Source organism: Trachurus trachurus (genome assembly GCF_905171665.1).
Source record: "Trachurus trachurus genome assembly, chromosome: 16".
Classification (NCBI taxonomy): domain Eukaryota; kingdom Metazoa; phylum Chordata; class Actinopteri; order Carangiformes; family Carangidae; genus Trachurus; species Trachurus trachurus.
Genome location: NC_139902.1, coordinates 33,394,077 through 33,414,498, shown reverse-complemented (window position 1 = coordinate 33,414,498; position 20,422 = coordinate 33,394,077). Strand labels below are relative to the sequence as shown.

Genomic DNA, 20,422 nt, shown 5'->3' with positions numbered 1-20,422 from the left:
GACAAAACAAACTCACACATCAACGTACCAAAACAGCAACAACACAAAAAACAACAATTGACCCAATGTGTTCCCTACCTCCTACCTATCCTTCATTTTTCCCTTCCTTCTGTCCTCCCATCTTTCCCTTTGTCCTTCCTTCTGTCCTTCTTTCCCTTCGGCCTTCTTGCCTTCCTTCCTTTCTTTCGTCCTTTCTTCCTTGACCCAGAAGGACAACAGGAGGGTTAAAGCAGGAGACACTCATCGGTTCAGGGTTCAATCAGGAGTTCATAGCAAGTTAATATACATTTTTAACGTCTAGCTTTACTGTGCGTTCACACCAAAAGCTTCCAAAGCGTCAAAACGCCGGAAGTCCATTCATTTTCAATGAGCGCCCGGCGACACTGAGCGTCCAAAGCGTCAACAGGCGTCACCGCGCTTCCAAAGCGTCACCAGACGAGAAGTTGAGCCCTGGTTAACTTTAGGGTAATTAGCTATGACGCGGTTCAGATGTCCGTCGGCTGCCTTTTTTTTGTATTTCAGCTCCCCGATGACCAGTGCGATCGAACTTTGACGTCAGTCACGTGACGAGTGACCAAAGTGGCTGAAAATATTTTGCCGTTTTGGGAGCTGTCTTGTCTGATGCGCACCCTCGAGCGTTTTTGACGCTTTGGAAGCTTTTGGTGTGAACGCACAGTAAGACGTTTCATATTAAAGGTTTGGTTTTGTTCTCTGGAGATGAAACAACTCTGAGTTTGAAGATGTGAGAGACGCAGCTTTTATTCTGAAGGGCCAGGTGAGCAGCATCACCTGACGAGCCTGAACCTGAACCTGGACTTTGACCAGCTCTCCTCCCTCCTCAGCCAATCAGGAGTCATTTCTTTAGCTTTGTGTTGAAGGAGCTCAGTCTGAATGAGCTCATTACTTCCTGCTGCTGTCGACCAATCACAGACCTCCTGCTGTCGACCAATCACAGACCTCCTGCTGCCTCTTCTCAGACTCATCATCACTTCTTCTTCCTCTCTTTTTTTTATTTCTTTCCCTCAGTGATAAAATGTTCCCGGCGTTCGGCTTCGGCGCACAGATCCCTCCAGACTACAAGGTAACGGAGCAGCTCTGCTCCCAGCATGCTCTCTGTCTGGGGGGGGAGGATGGATGGATGGATGGATGGATGGATGGATGGATGGGTGGATGGATAGATGGAGGATGGATCATGGATGGATGGATAAATGGATGGATGGATGATGGATGATGTAGGGATGGATAGATGATAGATGGATGATACATGATGGATGGATGGATGGATGGATGGATGGATGGATGGATAATGGATGGATGGATGGAATGGTGGATGAATGGATGGATGGATGGATGGATGGATGGATAATGGATGGATGGATGGATGGATGGATGGATGGATGGATGGATGGATGGATGGATGGATGGATGGATGGATGGATGGATGGATGGATAATGGATGGATGGATGGAATGGTGGATGAATGGATGGATGGATGGATGGATGGATGGATAATGGATGGATGGATGGATGGATGGATACATGATGGATGGATGGAGGGATGGAGGGATGGATGGATGGATGGATGGATGTATGGATGGATGGATAGAAGAAGAAGAAGTTCAGCTTGTGTTAAATATCTACTGCTGCTCTCTGGGGGGCGGGGCTTTGGGGGGGCTGCTTCGTTGTGACATCACAAAGTGACAGGAAGTCCGACCGCCTGGTAGAAGGTTTAGAGTAGAGCACTGTAAAAGAGTGAGTAAGGACACCTCCATTGACTCCCGTGGTAAGGGTTTAAGGGTTTAAGGGTTTAAGGGTTTAAGGGTTTAAGGGTTTAAGGGTTTTGCGCCCCTAGTGGCAGGATATGGGTGTTGCAAAAGTGCCCAGAAAACCCATTCACTCCAATGTATGTGTGTTGCCCACTTGCTTGTAAATTGATGAAAACGGCCGTGTTTTTGTTTTTAGGTGTCTTGGTCATATCAGATTATACTTAGAATTAGTTTATTACAAAATGTAGATTGAAACATTTATGTAGACAACTATTTTTTTTGTTTTGCTTTTTACTGGCCTATGTGTTAATGTTTATCTGTAAAGGATCCTCAATGATGCTATTAACGTGGGTGATCTTTAAATGTCCTTAAATTATTGAAAATACCACACTGCTCATTCACCAACAATGCAGAGATGTCAGTTCTTGGGCGCTTTTGCAAAACCCATATTCCTCCACCAGGAGGCGCTTCCATTGGACCAATGCTGTCCTTACTCTCTTTTCCAGTGCTCTAGTTTAGAGTTCCTCACTGCAGACTGAACAGATTCAACAACTTGTTTGTTTCTGTTATAAGGTCTGATAAAACCAGAGCTCAGGTGACTTGCGTTTGCTCGTTCTGTATAGGTCAGTACTTTTCCTACTACAATTTTAGCACTTTTTGTTTTACCTTTATTAGGTGTTATCTACTAATTTTTTAATGCACCATGTTTCCTGCACTCTCCGGCACTTTGTATGATGTGGATGCGCATATCTATTGTATGTTTGTGGCTGTATTTTCTGTGTTGCGGCTGCAGCTATAAGGGCGAATGGCCCGGAACAAATTCCTTTACTTTGTGGGACAATGAAGTTAATCTTGATCTTGACTCTTGAACGGCCTCTGTGAGTTCAGTCGTTTAATAAAGGCACAGGTGGAAGGAGGGGGATGGGGAGGGGGGTGGGGGAGGGAGGGAGGGAGGGGGGTCAGCTGCTCAGATTAGATGTCAGGAAGAGGAAAGTGAAACAGAAGATGAAGAGGGATGAAGGTGAGCAGAGCTAGTACTAATCTCTTTGTTGAACCTCTTTTTGTAGTTTTCTTTTTTTAATGTAGATCAAACAGAATTCCTCTGTCTCCCCCTTCCCTCCCCCCTCTCCCCTCCACCTCCTCCCCCTCTAGGTCTCCCACGACTTTGCAGTGAATTTTAACGAGGACAACCCAGAGTGTGCAGGTACGTCTGAGCAGGGCTGGACTGGGACAAAAATTCAGCCCGGGCATTTTCTGCCCAGACCGGCCCATTAGGCTACTGATCAGCGGACACAGCGTAGAAGTCCAAAAATCTTGCGGCGTCTTCTCTAACGTATACTACAAAGGAGTTCAGTTTTATTCATATCCCGAGGGAAATTGGATTTGCAGCAAGCATTACAGACACAAGACAAAGGAGAGTCATATTCCTTGATAGCAGTTAACAAATAAAACATATGAACTCAAGGACTAAAATTGATCAATCAATAAATCTTTATTCATAAGTGTCAAATCACAACAGAAATTATGTCATGACTAGAGGTGGGCGCTACCTCAATTGGGTGAAGGGGAGGGGGGGGGGGGGGGGGGGGGGGGGGGGGCAAAGAGAGACGGGGAGATAAGGACAAACAGGGACAATAATAACAAAATATCCTGACAAATAATCTAAATAGAAACATATTACAGACAGTAGCAGCATTAGAGCTGGAACTCATTTGTATTAAAGGTGACTCAGTCATTATGAAACCATAGAGAATTGAAAACAAAGTCTAAGAATTACAGGTCTGAATATATGCATTCTCTTATGTGTATGTGCACAAGTATGTATTGCCCTACTTCCTCGTCCGCAGCCAGCCAGCTCCACTCCTCACCAAATTTGTGACCTGCAAGAAACAGCAAACAGAACTTCAGCATTTGTGTACTGACAAGTATATGTAGCCAAGTATACTTTTTGTGCAAACTGCAAAACCTTTTAACCTGCAAAAGCATGTCACATGCTCAAAACCAAGTATTCGTATCAATGAAAGTGTGTGTATCATAAACAAAAAGTCCTGTCACCATCATTTATGAACAAGATGGTCAAATGGCTTTGTCGTGTTTTCATTAGGACACTTTAGTGCTTTCCAATGCAAAAAAGTCAGATCTTTGTAACCTGAACATGCTCAAGACAGCACAGCCATTAGAGAAGTAGCCTACAGTAAAAGTAACACATTTACACACAAATTATACCTATTACTCAGTAAACTATAAATGAATTGAAAGATTACGATAAACTTAATGGTAAATATTGTTAAACTATTATTTCCTATAGGTTTACTTGTATTTTGTGCTAAAATTAGTTATCCCAGCTTTCACGTGAATGTTTACTGTTGCTACGGCAACAAGAGACTGCTGACGTTAGCAGCTGTTAGCTAGCTTAGCTAAATCATCTGAACAATAATAACCCATAATATCACAATTCGGCATATTTAAACAAAACCAACCACAACTACCAACAGTCACAGCCCTTCCACTCTGGGCTAATATGTTATCACATGTTAATTTATCAAAGTTAGAAAAATAACGGCTTTAATCCCTGAGGAGCTACGTTAGCTGCAGCTGCAGCTGCAGCTGCATTCACCAGCAGCCTATGCAGTTATCACATTCAATGTAAAAACGTTTTTTACTTTGTTTTGGACATGTCTCAGAAGTGTAGCCAGCCCCAGGCTAATGTTACTTACCATGTCTGCCTCCACTCGCTCATCATCGTCGGGTCCTCCTCGCTCGTCTCCCGGCGCAGCAGCACCTGTGGCTGCTGGGGGGTGGGGGGGGGGGGTGGCGGTGGTGATCCCCAGCACTAAAGATCCGTCAATTTAGCAGCCTCCACCTCCAGAGACTCCGGCTTTTTAATCGCTGTTTCTCAGCGCCACCCGGGCGTTTCTTACACTAAATACATAGTTAGGGAACAGCTTTGAAGACGTTCACTACACTGGCTCAGCAGCAGCAGCAGCAGCCCGTCCACCGGCCCATTGAGGTCCCGCCCCACCCTGGTTCGTGTAGTGATTGACAGCACTGTCAGGGCTCTCTGAGCCTGTCAGCCCATGATTGATTGACAATGACAAACAATAGACCAATAATATGTGTCGATGCTGGCACACACGGCTAGCCCTCTGTAGCCTGGCCCAATTGGAAAGAATTTAGAAAAAAAAAAAAAAAAAACACAGCGGACCGGCCAGGCCGGCCCACATTGGGTCAACGGCCCACCGGGCATTGCCCGGTATGCCCGATGGCCAGTCCAGCCCTGCGTCTGAGGGAAAAGAGACAAGTTTGATTCAAAGACCTGATCCGAGTCCACCTGGAGGACTCAGGATTTTAAAAACAAACCACCTTTGTTTCTTTCATCAAAGTGCTGATTGATCTCTAGTTGATCAGAGCAGCGCTGCTCCGTTTGTTTCTGCTGCGCAACGTTTAAGATCTGAACTGAAAGTGAGAGAAATAAAAACAAGACCACAACATAGGACCAAGGACTCACAGAGACACAAACGAGCTACAAAACCAGTACAAAAAGCAACAGACCAGGCTAAAGGCTAATGCTAAGCTATGATCAATGTGATCAATACCACGTGAATCATGTGATATTGACTTTCTAATAAACCAAACAAACTCAGCTTATTGTCAAATCCACTAACAGGAAGCGGTCTGCCCAACTTCTAGAGTCAATAAGAAGAACAACTTAAGGCCCCAGACCGGTCCTTCACTTTATTGTGACCGGTCCCTCGCTTTATTGTGGCCGGTCCCTCGTTATATTGTCCCCTACTTTATTGTGACTGGTCCCTCGCTTTATTATGTCCCCTAGAAACGCTGCTGTTGTGTTGGGAGATGAAGTTGTTTTCTGAGTTTGCAGCTCCTCTGTGTCTTGTGTGTGTTTTGTGAAGCTGCAGCGCGTTGCGTTGAGCCCTCGGGGCCACCATACATCACAGAACGCCTCAGATCTTTATCTCAAGCTTTGATATTTTTACTCTCATGAATAAAAATGAAGCAAAACAAACTTCAGTTTCACTCCGGCTCTTCTGATGGGACGAAGAGCAACAGTTAGACAGTTCGATCCTCAGCAGCCTCATGGTCAATCGATTCTGATCAATAACCGATCAGGTCACAGAGGGAGAGAGGAACTGAACTTTAATCTTTTTACATTAAAGAGATAGTTCACCCAAAATTGAAATTGCACTCATTATCTCCTCCCCCTCATGTGGACTAAGGGCTGGGAGAAGTTTCAGAGTCCTCCGTGGCTTCTCTGAGTTACAGGGGGTCTCGGCGTAGCAGTGCATGTCCATATAACGGTTGCAAATGGATACCAACTGTCTTTGTAACAAAAAGACACACAAATTTCAATTTTGGGTGAACTATCCCTTTAAGAGTTTAGGTGACATAGGGAACCGATCGCTGCCTCTGTATTGATCGGTATTGATCTATTCTGAGCTCTGATCAGCTGATGGCTCCTCAGTGCAGACAGAGAGAGTAAGAGAGAGGCTCTGTTTAGCTGAAGGTCTCTCGTCCTCTCGCTGCTAAAAGTCCTTCAGAGACTCAGGGACACTTCAGCACGACACCTTTAATTAAGACTGTGTGTGTGTGTGTGTGTGTGTGTGTCAGGTATCCAGCTGCCTCAGGGCATCCACACACACACACACACACACACACACACACACACACACACACACACACACACACACACACACACACACACACACACACACACACACACACACACACACAGATTTAACTTGTCTCTATGTATCAGCACTAGGGATGTCACATTTAGGGGAGACTGGGGACAGTTGCAACACTTTTTACATTTTTCTCAGTTAGTCGGAGACTATTTGGACTAGGCTCACCAAACTTTTATAGATTAAACATACATTTGTCAGCTAATTAGTCATACCATTTAAAGATGGTTACATATGACACATCAATCACAATATTCATTTGAATGGAAGAATCCAGACGTTGCAACTGGCCCCAAACGTGGGGACAGTTGCAACACGGATCAGGGACGGTTGCAACATATTAAACATACATTAAATTTCACTAATTAACTTTTGATTTTTGTCTCAATAAGCAAAGTATTCCCAAAATATGCATTGTCTTACAATAATACTGTAGTATTATTTAGTTATTTAGTAATATTTATCAGAGAACAGTTGGAGCTTTGTTTTGCGTAGAACATAGGCCTTGAGTCAATGTGCAGAGGTTAACAGTGGTAATAAAACTCAAAAGCTCAGTGTGAGACAAGAAGAATGGAACTATTTGCAATACAATAAACTTTTATAAACATGTACTCTACTTTTGGATGATTTATTTACTGTATGACATCAAATAAATGTACATTTCTCTAATTTTCAAAGGAAAATATATGTGGCTACGTCTGTCCCATAGAATAAGATACAACTACAAATTGCATGTTTCATTATAGGAAGTTATCTGGAGAATTATTTTGAAATCTTAGTCTCTCATGGTTTAATATAATTGGCTGTTCTGTTCATCATGAGGGAATAAAATAGATATATTGTGCCTATTTTAAGCTAAAATGTTTCATTTTGTACATTTGCATTTGCATAGTGCTTCCATATTCAAATGGCAGTTGTTGCAACCGTCCCCACCCTGTCAGCCATGACAAAACATCATGTACTAGCTAGACACAATGACACTGACACATGCTAACCATGTCATTTGATAGTCAACAAAACAGTGATTCAAACTAGGTAGGTTTGGATTAATTCATACAAAAGGTCTGGACAGTATGACAAAAATACAGCTCATGAAAAAAGCTACTTTCATACCCTTAAAACAACTTTGTCTCAGTACAAGCAGGAGCATATGCTGAATATGTCTTCTCTATTATTGGTGGGTAGAGGGTCTAACTGTGAATGTGCAGTGTGAGTGTCATCACTCTAGCATGTTTCTGATTGGAGAAATAAGGCTTGTTGCAACCGTCCCTTGTTGCAACTGTCCCCAGTCTCCCCTACTTGTTTTCACAGTTAATTGTGGTATTAAACGCCACAAAGGTTCCTAAATATTGTTACTTTCAAAAAAAAGATTATGTTGGAACCATATCGGCAGATGTGGCGCCAAAATAAAAGTAAATGCTCAGATACCGGTCCATTCAATATACGTAACATTGAATTGGTAGGAATTTACATGTTAGTGTGTATTTTGTAATTCAAACAAAACAAAAAAACGATTAAAATAAACATAAACATTTGTATAGATAACAATTTATGACCTGAATATTTCAAACACTTCCCCTGGGGGATTAAAAATTGGTCCTATATTAATAGATACTTGAGATATTTTGTGTAAACAATGAGTAATTTGATTATATTTTGACTATATTTGATTTTACACATTCATAGTTGCATAATAATTGTGATAATCGTAATACCGTGATTATTTCTCTGACAATAATTGTACCAAGAAAGTTTATAATCGTGACATCCCTAATCAGGACTTTAAAGAAACTGAATATGTTGCCATGGAGACCTCCACTGAGGGACGGTTGACAGGGTTCAAGACTCTCGGTTCTTGGCGTCTCACTTTGTTCGTCTCCCAGATGGAGCTCAGACTGGAGACCATCTGTCCTGCGATGCGTTCACTGACCCAGTGTGTGTGTGTGTGTGTGTGTGTCAGGTATCCAGGGGGTGGTGGAGGCCTACCAGGCCTGCCTCCCCAAGCTGCAGCTCTACGGCCCCACCAACATCGCCCCCATCATCCAGAAGGTGGCCAGCTCCGCCTCGCAGGAGGTCCACACCAAAGAGGCCATGGTGAGAGCAGATGGAGTCAGGCTGGCTGGCTGCATGGGGGGAATCAAACCTGCCACGCCACCACCACGGGGCTGTACATGACCCTCTTGAAAGTTGGTGCAGCTGAAGATCAGGGAACCAGAGAGAGAAAAGAGAAAGAACCAACAGTTTTTACCCAGCATGCACCAGTAAGGTCAGACAGACGGACGCTACCGAGGCTAAAAGTGGAGACGGAAATCGGTTTGATATCAAGATTCAAAGTTGGCTAAATGAGACGCGAGGAGACGTTAGTAGATGTTATCAAATGTTGGCAACCACGCTCACAAATTAGCCGATTTTAGCCAACATTGTTTTGTCATACCATTAGCAAACGGAATCAGATGATGGATAGATGGATGGTTTGATTATCATTATTATTATATTGATGGTATGATTATCAGAAATTAGCATCTATGTTCGTAGAGTTTTTACAAGACACTTAGCAGATGTTAGCAGACATTTCTGAATATGGCTAATGTCTGATAAACATGTGCGTCGCCATCTTTCTTAACGTCAGGAAACTTGCTCCACTGTCAGATTTTTCTACTTATTTTAAGTGGAAAATTTGCTTGAAAAAAGTAAAAAGTGTCTAAAAACAAGCTACTTTTTAAATGTGATGAGTCTTATTTTAAGTAAAATTAGATTTGTTTTGACTAGAAATGACATTTCAACTAGAAATAAGACAAATATTCTTGGTAAGATTTAGAATTTTTGCAGTGTGTCCTTTGGCTCCCTTTTTTTTTCTTCCTTTTTTTTGTATTTCGGCTCCCCAATGACCAGCGCGATCGAACTTTGACGTCAGTCACGTGACGAGCGACCAAAGCAGCTGAAAATATTTGGGAGCTATCTTGTCTGAAACGCACCCTCGAGCGTTTTTGATGCTTTGGAAGCTTTTGGTGTGAATGCACAGTAAGATGTTAGCAAAATTCGTAGAGTAATGCTGCGTTCAATTGTACTCGAAATTCCAATTTTCAATATGCGTTTCATTGCGCCAGCTCGGAAACATGCCCGCCCACAGTAAGTTGGTGTTTATTTGACTGCTTTCCGAGCATCAAAACTACTGGGGAAGTATATCAACTACTTGAGGGCCAGGAAGAGAAATAAAACGTCAAGTATGACACAAAGTAAATACCATTACAAAAATTGACATCAAGATTCAACATTGGCTGAATGAGATGCTAGCAGCCGTTAACAGATGTTTATCAGACATTAGTAGACGCTCAGTAGATGTTATCAAATGTTAGCACATATTAGCAGACATTCACAGTTCTGAGTTCTGAGATTTAGCAGATTAGCCAACATTTTTCTTGTCCTGCCATTAGCGGACATTAGCAGGCGGTATGTTTATCAGACATTAGCCGATATTAGCAGATGTTAGCAGCACATTCATAGAGTTTAATGGGTCTGACTCAGCAGTGAGGAGATAAGAGATGTTTGAAAATGAGTGATTACGATAGCGAAAAATTTAAACTGCAAACACAGAGTTGTTTTAGTGATACAGGCATTGTGTTTATGTCCATACGCAATGCAACTAGCCAGAGCTGCCGAAGGTTGATATCGTGAAGAGGAATAATACGGAAAAAGCTGTCATGGGACCGTAATACATTTCTGTGCATGCATCCTGGAAAACAACACACGGACCGTCTTCTAAATATTTAGAAAAGTTGAACGACCCTGTGTGGAGGAATACTGAGTGAGTTGGTTAGTTCCAGATAAACAAACTTTGTTCCAACCAGCTGATGCATTGTATTTTTTTCTTTCTACACTGCAAAAATTCAAAATCTTACCAAGAATATTTGTCTTATTTCTAGTCAAAACAAATCTAATTTTACTTAAAATAAGACTCATCACATTTAAAAAGTAGCTTGTTTTTAGACACTTTTTACTTTTTTCAAGCAAATTTTCCACTTAAAATAAGTAGAAAAATCTGACAGTGGAGCAAGTTTTTCATTCTTATTACAAGCACAAAAAACTTGCTTTCACTGGCAGATTTTTCTACTTATATTAAAGCAGAAGTGAGTGATATATTTGTGTTAATATAAGTCTTAAATAGTTATATCTTCCGACAGCAATCACTTACATAGAGTGTTTGGACTGAAACACGGGTCTCTCAGTCCCTCTGCTCTGCTCTGAGCCGAAGAGAAAACATTTATCGTATCCTACAGTTTTTATCCAATGAGGAGAGAGAACGGCATGCAGGGCTGTGTGTGCAGCCAAGGAACGCCGTGAATGTGGTGACGTAGGGACGAGGACTGTTATGGTGCGTTCAAGGAAACTCGTATTTCTCCGACCGTGAAGTGGTACCAGTTCGATCTGGTACGAGTTCACCGGTCAGAAGTTACGAGTGGCCGTTATAGTGACTTTCACCGGTAAAACAGGTCGGAAAAACACGAGTGCGTTGCCTGGAACGCTACAAAGTCGTAAGTTGTGACTTGAAGCTGTAATTTACGATTTCAAAAGCCTGCCTGGAACGCAGCATTAGCGAAAACGACCGGATCACTCACTTTAAGTGGAAAATTTGCTTGAAAAAAGTGAAAATGATCCAAAAACAAGTACATTTTTAGGTGTGGAGTCTTATTTTAAGTGGAAAGAGATTAGTTTTGACTAGAAATGAGACATTTTGACAAGAAATAAGACAAATATTCTTGGAACGATTTTGAGTTTTTGCAGTGTATCGTACTCTTGAACTGGTGTATTATTTTGAGACGGGACTTCTTGTAGGCAGTGAAAATACGTAATTTCTTACCTCATACAACTCCACTTCACAAAAAAGGCTGAACTATCCCTTTATTAGGTCTTGAGCAGAGGTGGGGACAGGTGTGTTGAGAGAGAGAGAGAACTTTATTGATCCCAATGGGCAATTCAGTTTGCAGTTGCACCTAGCCATGGTGAATAAATACATAAATAAACAAAGGACAATACAATACCACAACCAGCATGACGTGAAAAGAGTCTCAGCAACACATTCAAATTGACATTCAACATTTAAAAGCCAGGGGAAATAAGCCAAAGATATGGTGTGCCCCTACACGCACACACACATACACTTAAGCAAGTAAAAATAGAAAGGAGAAAAGAACCAAACTAACCTCAGGACAATCTTATTCAGAAGCCTGATAGAGGATGGGATAAAAGAGTCAGAGTAGCGATTAGTTTTGGTCCTGGCTGCACAATAGCGCTGCCCTGAGGGCATCAGCATGAATTCACTCCTCAGGGCGTGGCCAGGCTGACTGATAATGCATTTGGCTTTTTGCACTACCTGCCTCTTCCATAGTGAGCTCAGGTCATCGAGTTGCACTACGATGACCTTGGAGCAGACCTTTATGATGTTGGCAAGACTGTTTTTGTCTTTCACTGATAGCCCATTAAACCAGCACACAAATGAAAAGGTTAAAAGACTTTCTATGAAACAATGATAAAAGTTACTTAAAATAACTTTAGAAACACAGAAAGAGTTCAGCGTCCTTAGCAGATAAATTCTTTGTTGTCCTCTCTTGACAATAGACTCTGTGTTTGCATGAAATTTTAGTTGATTGTCAAACACTGTATCATGGTATTTATAAGTATCCACAATTTGGACTTCCTCCCCATGAATTATGGTAGCTTTAGGGTCTTCGCTGTTTATTCTGAAGTCTATTATTAATTCCTTGGTTTTGATTACATTTAGGTTGTAGTGTATTATACTCCTTAACTTTTTTACTTTAATATCTTAAAGTATTGTATGTTCTTCTTTGTATGTATGTAGGCCTTTTTTGGACAGATGCTCTACTTCATGGGTTCCATAATTAGCTTAGAAGTCATCCGACCTAATGGGATATGCATGGTTCAATATGACTGAATGATCCTGTTGTCTTCTCTAATGGGTAAGACACATGGGATACAGGATATGAGTTTTTTGCTAGCCTAAAAGTTAAAATGTCAAGTCAAAGGTCATTGGCCATCTGGGCAGGAGGTTTCTCTCTGTCTGGAGAAGGTGGAGTGTTGGAGATAAGCCAACATATAAAAAGGAAGGTTTTAGAGTTGAGAGAGGGAGATCTCATTTTAGACCAGAGATGCTCCAGGATTCGGCATTTTTGTACACTGACCTTCTTCTTGTTAAAGCAGAAGTAAGCGATCCGGTCGTTTTGGCTAATGCTGCGTTCCAGGCAGGCTTTTGAAACCGTAAATTACAGCTTCATGTCACAACTTACGATTTTGTAGCGTTCCAGGCAACCCACTTGTGTTTTTCCGACCTGTTTTACCTGTAAGTCACTATAACGGCCACTCGTAACTTCTGACCCGTGAACTCGTACCAGATCGAACTGGTACCACTTCACAGGTCGGAAAAACTTGAGTTACGAGTTGCCTTGAACGCACCATAACAGTCCTCGTCCCTACGTCGCCACATTCAGGCGCATCCCTTGGCTGCACACACAGATAGGACTGCCCCTTTATGCCGTTCTCTCTCCTCATTGGATAAAGGTTGTAGGATACGAGAAAAGTTTTCTCCTGGGCTCAGAGCAGAGCAGAGTGACTGACAGACCCGTGTTTCAGACCAAACACTCTATAGAAGTGATTGTTGTCGGAAGATACAACTATTTAAGACTTATATTAACACAAATATATCACTTACTTCTGCTTTAATAAACTTCTTTTTTGAATACAAGCGAAGACGTGTCAGCGGTCATCCCTTCTTTTCATCAACACATCAATATACCACAAGGTCCAAGTGATTATCCTCGCACCATTCAGTAAAAGATGTGAGAGCACTGCCATGGTCAGACTGTGGACCTTGGAGTAAAGACAGCAAAGCAGTGTTGTCTGAAAATTCATCCCTGTCTCTGTCTCTGCAGCAATACTTCATCCTGCTGATCCTGACAGACGGCGTCATCACGGACATGGCGGACACGCGGGAAGCCATCGTCCAGGCCTCGCACCTCCCCATGTCCGTCATCATCGTCGGAGTCGGGAACGCCGACTTCAGCGACATGCAGATGCTGGACGGAGACGACGGCATCCTGCGCTCGCCCAAAGGAGAGCCCGTCCTGAGGGACATCGTCCAGTTCGTCCCCTTCCGCAACTTCAAACACGTGAGCCACGCTCTTGTTGCCATAGTAACAGTCAGTTTGTAGATTTTCCTGGTACGAGTATTGTCAGAGAAATAAACTGAACTTACTTATAATTAAATCACTAATACACAAAATATTATAAGTAATTATAAATATAGGACCAATTATTAATGCCCCAGAGGAAGTATTTGAAATATTCAAGTTATTAATTGTTTAACCCTCCAGTCGTCCTTCTGGGTCAAATTGACCCAATCTGTTCCCTTCCTCCATCCTTCCTTCCTTCCTTCGTTCCTTCATTCCTTCGTTCCTTCCTTCCTTCCTTCCTTCCTTCCTCTTTTGATCCAATTGACCTGATCGGCCCCCTCCCTCCATCTTTCTTTCCTTCCAATAACCCTTCCTTCTTTCCTCCCTTCTTTCCCTTCTTCCTTCCTTCTTCTTCCTTCCTTGAACAAATCTGTTCCCTTTCTTCCTTCCTTCCTTCCTTTTTGACCCAATTGACCCAATCTGTTCCCTCCCTCCTCCAATCTTTCCTTCCTTTTTCCCTTCTTTCTTTCCTACCATCTTGCCCTTTATCCTTCCTTCCTTCTTTCTTTCTTTCCTTCCTTCCTTCCTTCGTCCTTACTTCTTCCTTCCTTTTTGACCCAATTGACCCAATCTGTTCCCTCCCTCCTTCTATCATTGCTTCGTTTTTCCCTTCCTTCCTTCCTTCCTTCCTTTCTTCTTTGCCTTCATCCTTCCTTCCTTCCTTTCTTGACCCAGGAGGACAACAGGAGGGTTAAGTAACATTTAAATTGTTACTAATATAATGTTACGTTACATAAATCGACTAGTTTCTTGAACGCACACACTAAAAAATGTTGGGTTGTCTCTGTAACCCAATTTCTGAGTTATTGGTGTTGGGTTAAGTTTTTGGGTTATTTTTCCAGAGTGTAACCCATTTTCAGGGTTATAGGCTATGAATTGAACCCAATTCCTGGGTTGTTTAAGTAATTTGATTTTTTTTTTTTTTTTTTTTTTTTTTTTTTACAAGAGTTTACTTTTACTAGGTTTATATTAAAACATAAGATAATCAATCAAGAATGTTTTCTTTCTCTTTTGAAGAGGTATTAATGATAAGTAATTGTACTTGAAGGACCACTTAACCACTTTTCAATCTAGGTCTGCAGGGAGCGCTCCAAACTTGTTAACCAGTGACACCACTGCCATTCATTTCTGTGACAGTGGTGTCACTTGGTAGAAAAGTTTGGAGCACTCTCTGTAGTTTTTAAGAATCAAACTGTTGGGTAAAAAAAAAAAAAAAAAAAAAACTAAAATTGGGTTGTTTTTCCAAACTGCTGGTTTGAAGAAGGACAAACCCCTTTTTTGGGTCATTTTAACCCAATGGGTTAAGAGAAAAAGAGAAAAAAAAGAATAACCCAACCCGTTGGATTAAAATTAACCCAAAAAAGGGGTTTGTCCTTATTTGAACCAGCAGTTGGGTTATTTTTTAACCCAACTGTTTTTAGTGTGCAGATCTGCCGATATGATTCCGACATAATCTGTTCTGGAAAGTGACGGTATTTAGGAACTTTTAAGATTAATAAATTGTGGCGATTAATTGTAAAGAACAAAGTAATGGTGACATCTCTAGTCAGTCAGTCAGTTTGTTTCTACCAACCGTTTGATGTAGTTAAAGATCAGACGTCTCGGTTGTAAAACGATGGAGCGAAACATTTCATCAGCTTTTGATCACAACTTTGATGTTTGTGTGTGTGTGCGAGTGTGTGTGTGTTTGTGTGTGTGTTGTAAATCAGTGTGATATTAATATCAACACGTTTGTTTATCTGACGCCCAAACAAACACTGGGAGCAAAGCAAAGTGAAAACAAAGCAAAGTAACTCTGCAGCAGCAGATGGTGCGTTCAAGTGCAAACAGTGAGTGTAAATATAAAGTCTAAAGTGACCCCGTGTAACTGTGAATGACTGGAGGAGGAGGAAGAGGAGGGAGGAGGAGGAGGAGGAGGAGGAGGGGGAGGGAGAGAGAGTGGGGAGGAAGAGGAGGAAGAGGAGGAAGAGGATAAGGGGAGGAGTGGGGGTTGAACTGACTGAGGAAACTCTCAGACACGATGATGATGATGATGATATTATTATCTGATAAGAAAAGATGTGCACAAACTGATGCCACTCTCCCTCTCTCCTCCTCCTCCTCCTTTCCTCCTTCTCTCTCTTCCTCCTCCTCCTCTCTCTCTCCTCCTCTTTCCCCATCATCCCCCTCTCTCCTCCACTTCCTTTCTCTGTCTCCTTCTCTCTCTCTTCCTCTCTCCTCCTCCCCCTCTCTCCCCCTCCTCTCCTCTCTCTCTCCTCCCCCTCCCTCCTCCCCCTCTCTACTCCTCTCTCCCCCCCTCCTCTCTCTCTCCTCCTCCTCCTCCCCCCCTTCTCCTCCTCTCTCTCTCCTCCTCTCCCCCCCTCCTCTCTCTCTCTCCTCCTCTCTCTCCCCTCCTCTCCCTCCCCCTCTCTCCTCTTCCTTTCTCTTTCTCCTGCTCTCTCCTCCTCATCCTCCCTCCCTCTCTTCTCCTTTCTCTCTCCTCTGCCTCCTCTCTCCTCCTCCTCCTCTTCTCTTCTCCTCCTCATCTCTCTTTTGTCCTACTCTTTCTCTTCCTTCCTCCACCTCTCTCCTCTCTCTCTCCTCCTCCTCCTCCTCCTCCCCCTCTCTCCTCTTCCTTTCTCTCTCCTCCTCTTCCTCCTCTCTCTCTCCTCCTCTTTCCCCCTCATCCCCCCCTCTCCCCCTCTCTCCTCCTCTCTCCCCCCCCTCTAGGCATCTCCTGCTGCCCTGGCTAAGAGTGTCCTAGCTGAAGTGCCCAACCAGGTGGTGGACTACTACAACAGTCGGGGCATTAAGCCCAAAGTGCCCAGCGGTTTCCAGTCTTCCAGGCCGTTCGGCCCCTGAGGGGGGGTTGTTGCCACGGCTACAGCCCTGCTCCCCCCTCCCCCCGTCCCCCCCCCCCCCCCCCCCCCCTCCTCCAACAGCACAACCTCTCTTGGACTGAAACATGTTTACTGTTATTTGTTCTTCGTTAACGTGGAGGTTAAAGGTGCTACACAGCAGGTGGGGGCGGAGCCTTGATCAGATCAGAGTATTATTATTATTATTATTATTATGATCAGTGTTTCCCCTACAGGCCTGGCTGGTCGCCATGCCAACCAGAGCCCCTGTCAGGCCAAAAGAAAAAAAAAGTAATAGAAGAGAAACACTCATTTCAGAATCGCTGACTTGTATCATCAGAACAGACATGGTGGCGTGATATGAGGCAAGGCAATTTTATTTTCTATGGCCCATTTTTACAAACAGTTTGTCTCAAGGGGCTTTACATGGCAGCATCATAACAACATCCTCTGACCTTAGACCCTCACATCTACTGAGGAAAAACTCCAGGGAAAACCCTTCGTACAGGGAAAAATTGGAGAAACCTCAGGGTGAGGTAATATAAAAGTAATATTTTCAGCTGTCATTCACACTGTGACATGTCTGTTTATACAACTCAGTACGCCGTGTAAAGCTCAAGCATGTGGGAGTCTCCTTTTATATTGAACACACCAAAACTTCAAATGCAAATATAAATTGCTGTGCCACCTGACCGAATCCGACTGCGCCAGTATGCCGTCCCACTCGCCTCGTCTGCTTAGGTTTTTTGTGATGGTCTGAAACAAATTCTAGGGGAAACACTGCATTAGCTATTATTAGCCTTAAAGAGTCATAGCGTTTGAAAGTTTGACAGCTACGACCTCTTCAACAAACTGTGGTACGAACCTTTCTGTCCAACAGCAAACTAAACGAGCTCGTTTTCTTGCTAAGCCAGTAGAGTAGTTAGCTAACTGGTAGCAGGTCCGCTACTGTGGTGATGCATGTTTGTTGTTAGCAGCAGCTTAGCGAGCGCTCTAATTAATTAGCCTCCAGTTCTCACATGGATAAATTAAACTCAATGAACCCACAGCCGCCATCTTGAAATGTTGTAAACATGGGGATGTAGGAAGCAGAGAGGTTCATGGGAAATAAAGAGCAGCAGTAAACAGTAAATGCACTAGCCTTGTGGTTGCCCAATTTCCGCCATCTTGGACAGCTACGTACGGCAACGCCATTTGGACAAACCTCATTAGAGATGCATTCTGTCACGCTCCGATTTCCATTGCACATGAAATGCCGCTGTCATTGAGTTTATGCAACCGGAGCAACTAACAGTACACAGTGAAAGAAAAAGAAAATATATAGATATATAGATGAGTATATATAATGTTACAGTATATTTTACAAAGATGCATTATTCATATTATCATATATATTCATTTTAACATCATATATTCAAAGCACAGAAAACAATATAAACAATTGAAATCTGTCTGAGGGATGTAAACTAACACATATTATGCAAATTATTTATTATAAAGTAGTTTCCTGATTATGTGAGAGGTTTTAATAGCTTTGGTGTGATTCTTTTAAAGACATTTAATGATTTTTTATTGAAATATGATGTCATAAATTATTGGGCAGTGCCCCTAACTCAACTCTAATGAAGTTTGTCCAAGTGGAGTTGCCATACGTAGACGGAAATTGGACAACAGCTAGGCTACGTCTCATGTTGTAAAGATGCTAGCTGTAGCACCTTTAACCTCCGCGGTGCATGCAGGGCCGACAGCGGCTGAGTAGATCGTAACGTTCAGGGTGTTTTCAGTCGACACAAAAAGCACACGAACAAACAAACACAACACTGACCAATCCAAACGCTGCTTCCCTGCCGACAGCATGAGGCGGGAAAAACCAGTGGATGAAGGAATGTACGACTCCCCCTCCCCTCCCGCCGTTTGTTTTTATAAGAGTTTATCGAGGTTTTGCTAAATTTCGTAAAGTTCGTACTACGTTGTAAAGCATTTTGGATCTCTGCGAGGTGAAGGAGAAAGCCGCCTTCAGACGTCTGCATCCTCTCCTGTGTTTTCTAAAGGCGACGCAGATGCATGAACTGTTGTTTTGCATGCAAATCTCCATGCAGGACTCCTCCCTCGGTCCTCGCGTGTTTCCTGGTAGTGAATAATACGTATGAGTAATAATAATGACGTTTACAATGTGCCCGACCACCGGGCCGTTCTACTCTGAAGCATGTTCACGTGTAAACCGAAAATGTGTGAGTAGATTTAAAAAGCACAATCTTAGTGTCTTTGGAGAGATTTTTCTAGAACATGGTGGTAGATGATGCTGGTCGTTTTGTTGCCACAACACCTGCCCGTTCCGTCCGACTCTGGACCGGGTCGCCACCGCCCTTCGGTTGGTTTCACCCTCAGTTTGTCCACTTGATCCATCTCCAGAGAACTACAAGCTATGGTGATATTTTAAATGAGATTAAAATGTAAACACTTTGTCTTTCTGAGGTTGATTTTCTCTTTGGCTACCTACTCTCTGGTATTTTTTTTACATTCAGTTTCTGTTCTTGTAGAGCGGATGTGTTGTATCATAAAATATTGCTGGTTTTCTACTTCCATGATTAATATTTTTTAATCCATGACGTCCTGTTTAGCTTCTGGTTCCTCTGATTGATTGTTGCTTGTTCCGGCAGGTGAAACAAATGTTCACAAAGTGATGATTCACAATTGGAAAGTTTTTCTGTTGTGTTTTATTTTTAAATTTAACCGAATGCTAAAATCTTACCAAGAATATTTGTCTCATTTCCAGTCAAAAATGTCATTTCTAGTCAAAACAAGTCTCATTATACTTAAAATAAGACTCATCACATTAAAAAGTAGCTTGTTTTCAGACACTTTTTACTTATTTCAAGCATATTTTCACTTGAAATAAGTTGAAAAATCTAATAGAGGGGCAAGTTTTTCTTTCTTATTAGAGGCACAAAAACTTGCTTTCACTGGCAGATTTTTTAACTTATTTCAAGTGAAAATTTGTTTGAAACAAGTGAAAATGATCTAAAAACAAGTTAATTTTTAGGTGATTGGTCTTATTTTAAGCGAAAAGAGATTTGTTTTGACTAGAAATTAGACATTTTGACAAGAAATAAGACAAATATTCTTGGAATTTTTTTTTGTTTGCAGTGCATCTACTGATCTAATCCAAGGTGTTCCCAGACTTTTCCATGGCTAGTTCCCCCGAATAGCATTAGCTTCTGGCTGGGGAGTTTTGAAACAGTTAGCAGTTAATGGTCACGAGGTCATGAATGATAATTTTTCTGGCAGGCAATAAGAAAGATGCACATGGCAAATAAGGTTTCAATATGTTATCATATCATAAATTAGATTTTATAATAATGTCCACAATACAATTATTTTATTTTATTTTGTTATTTGCATTTGTTCTCATCTTCCCGCCAATTTGCTGATGGCGGCCCCCAGCTTTGAAAACCATTGATCTAATCCACGTTGACTGATCCATCATTGCCTGTGTCTGCCTTACGCCGGAACTGTGACGGACCAGAAACGTATCGGAGACGCACGCCGTTCAAATGCTCTGATTGACTTGAATGGTTGCGAATTGCTGCTGTATTCTGAGATGGAGTCGGTGGAAATTGGGGGTTGTTTCAATGATTTACTTCACAAAGTTTCTAAAACGTTTCGCTCAAACCCAGGATCAGGCTTCAGAGCCTCTCCAGTCTCCACCTATTGGTCCATTTTCCAGCACCTGTTTAGGTCCAGTCAGGTGAGCTGAGGCCGTCCAGAAATCTTGAAGGTCCTCAGTGATCCAGATGAATCTCTAAAGTCTGTTAGAAGAACCTGAAGGTCTGGTGTTGGTGCTGGAAAACAGAGAAATTCATTGATTATTGGTT

The 20,422-nt window shown here is 42.4% G+C and overlaps 1 protein-coding gene across 1 annotated transcript in view; it reads left to right on the top strand.

Moving 5' to 3' along the window:
* cpne4a (copine IVa) overlaps positions 1-16,551 on the top strand; it is a gene marked incomplete at both ends in the record, with an annotated part of 35,159 nt that extends 18,608 nt beyond the window's left edge. The window contains 5 exons of the mRNA XM_083989327.1: positions 1,027-1,081; positions 2,919-2,970; positions 8,427-8,560; positions 13,411-13,647; positions 16,420-16,551. Coding sequence (XP_083845453.1) covers positions 1,027-1,081; positions 2,919-2,970; positions 8,427-8,560; positions 13,411-13,647; positions 16,420-16,551 — 610 coding nt within the window. The remainder of the gene's footprint in view (positions 1-1,026; positions 1,082-2,918; positions 2,971-8,426; positions 8,561-13,410; positions 13,648-16,419) is intronic.
* Positions 16,552-20,422: the final 3,871 nt, after the last annotated feature.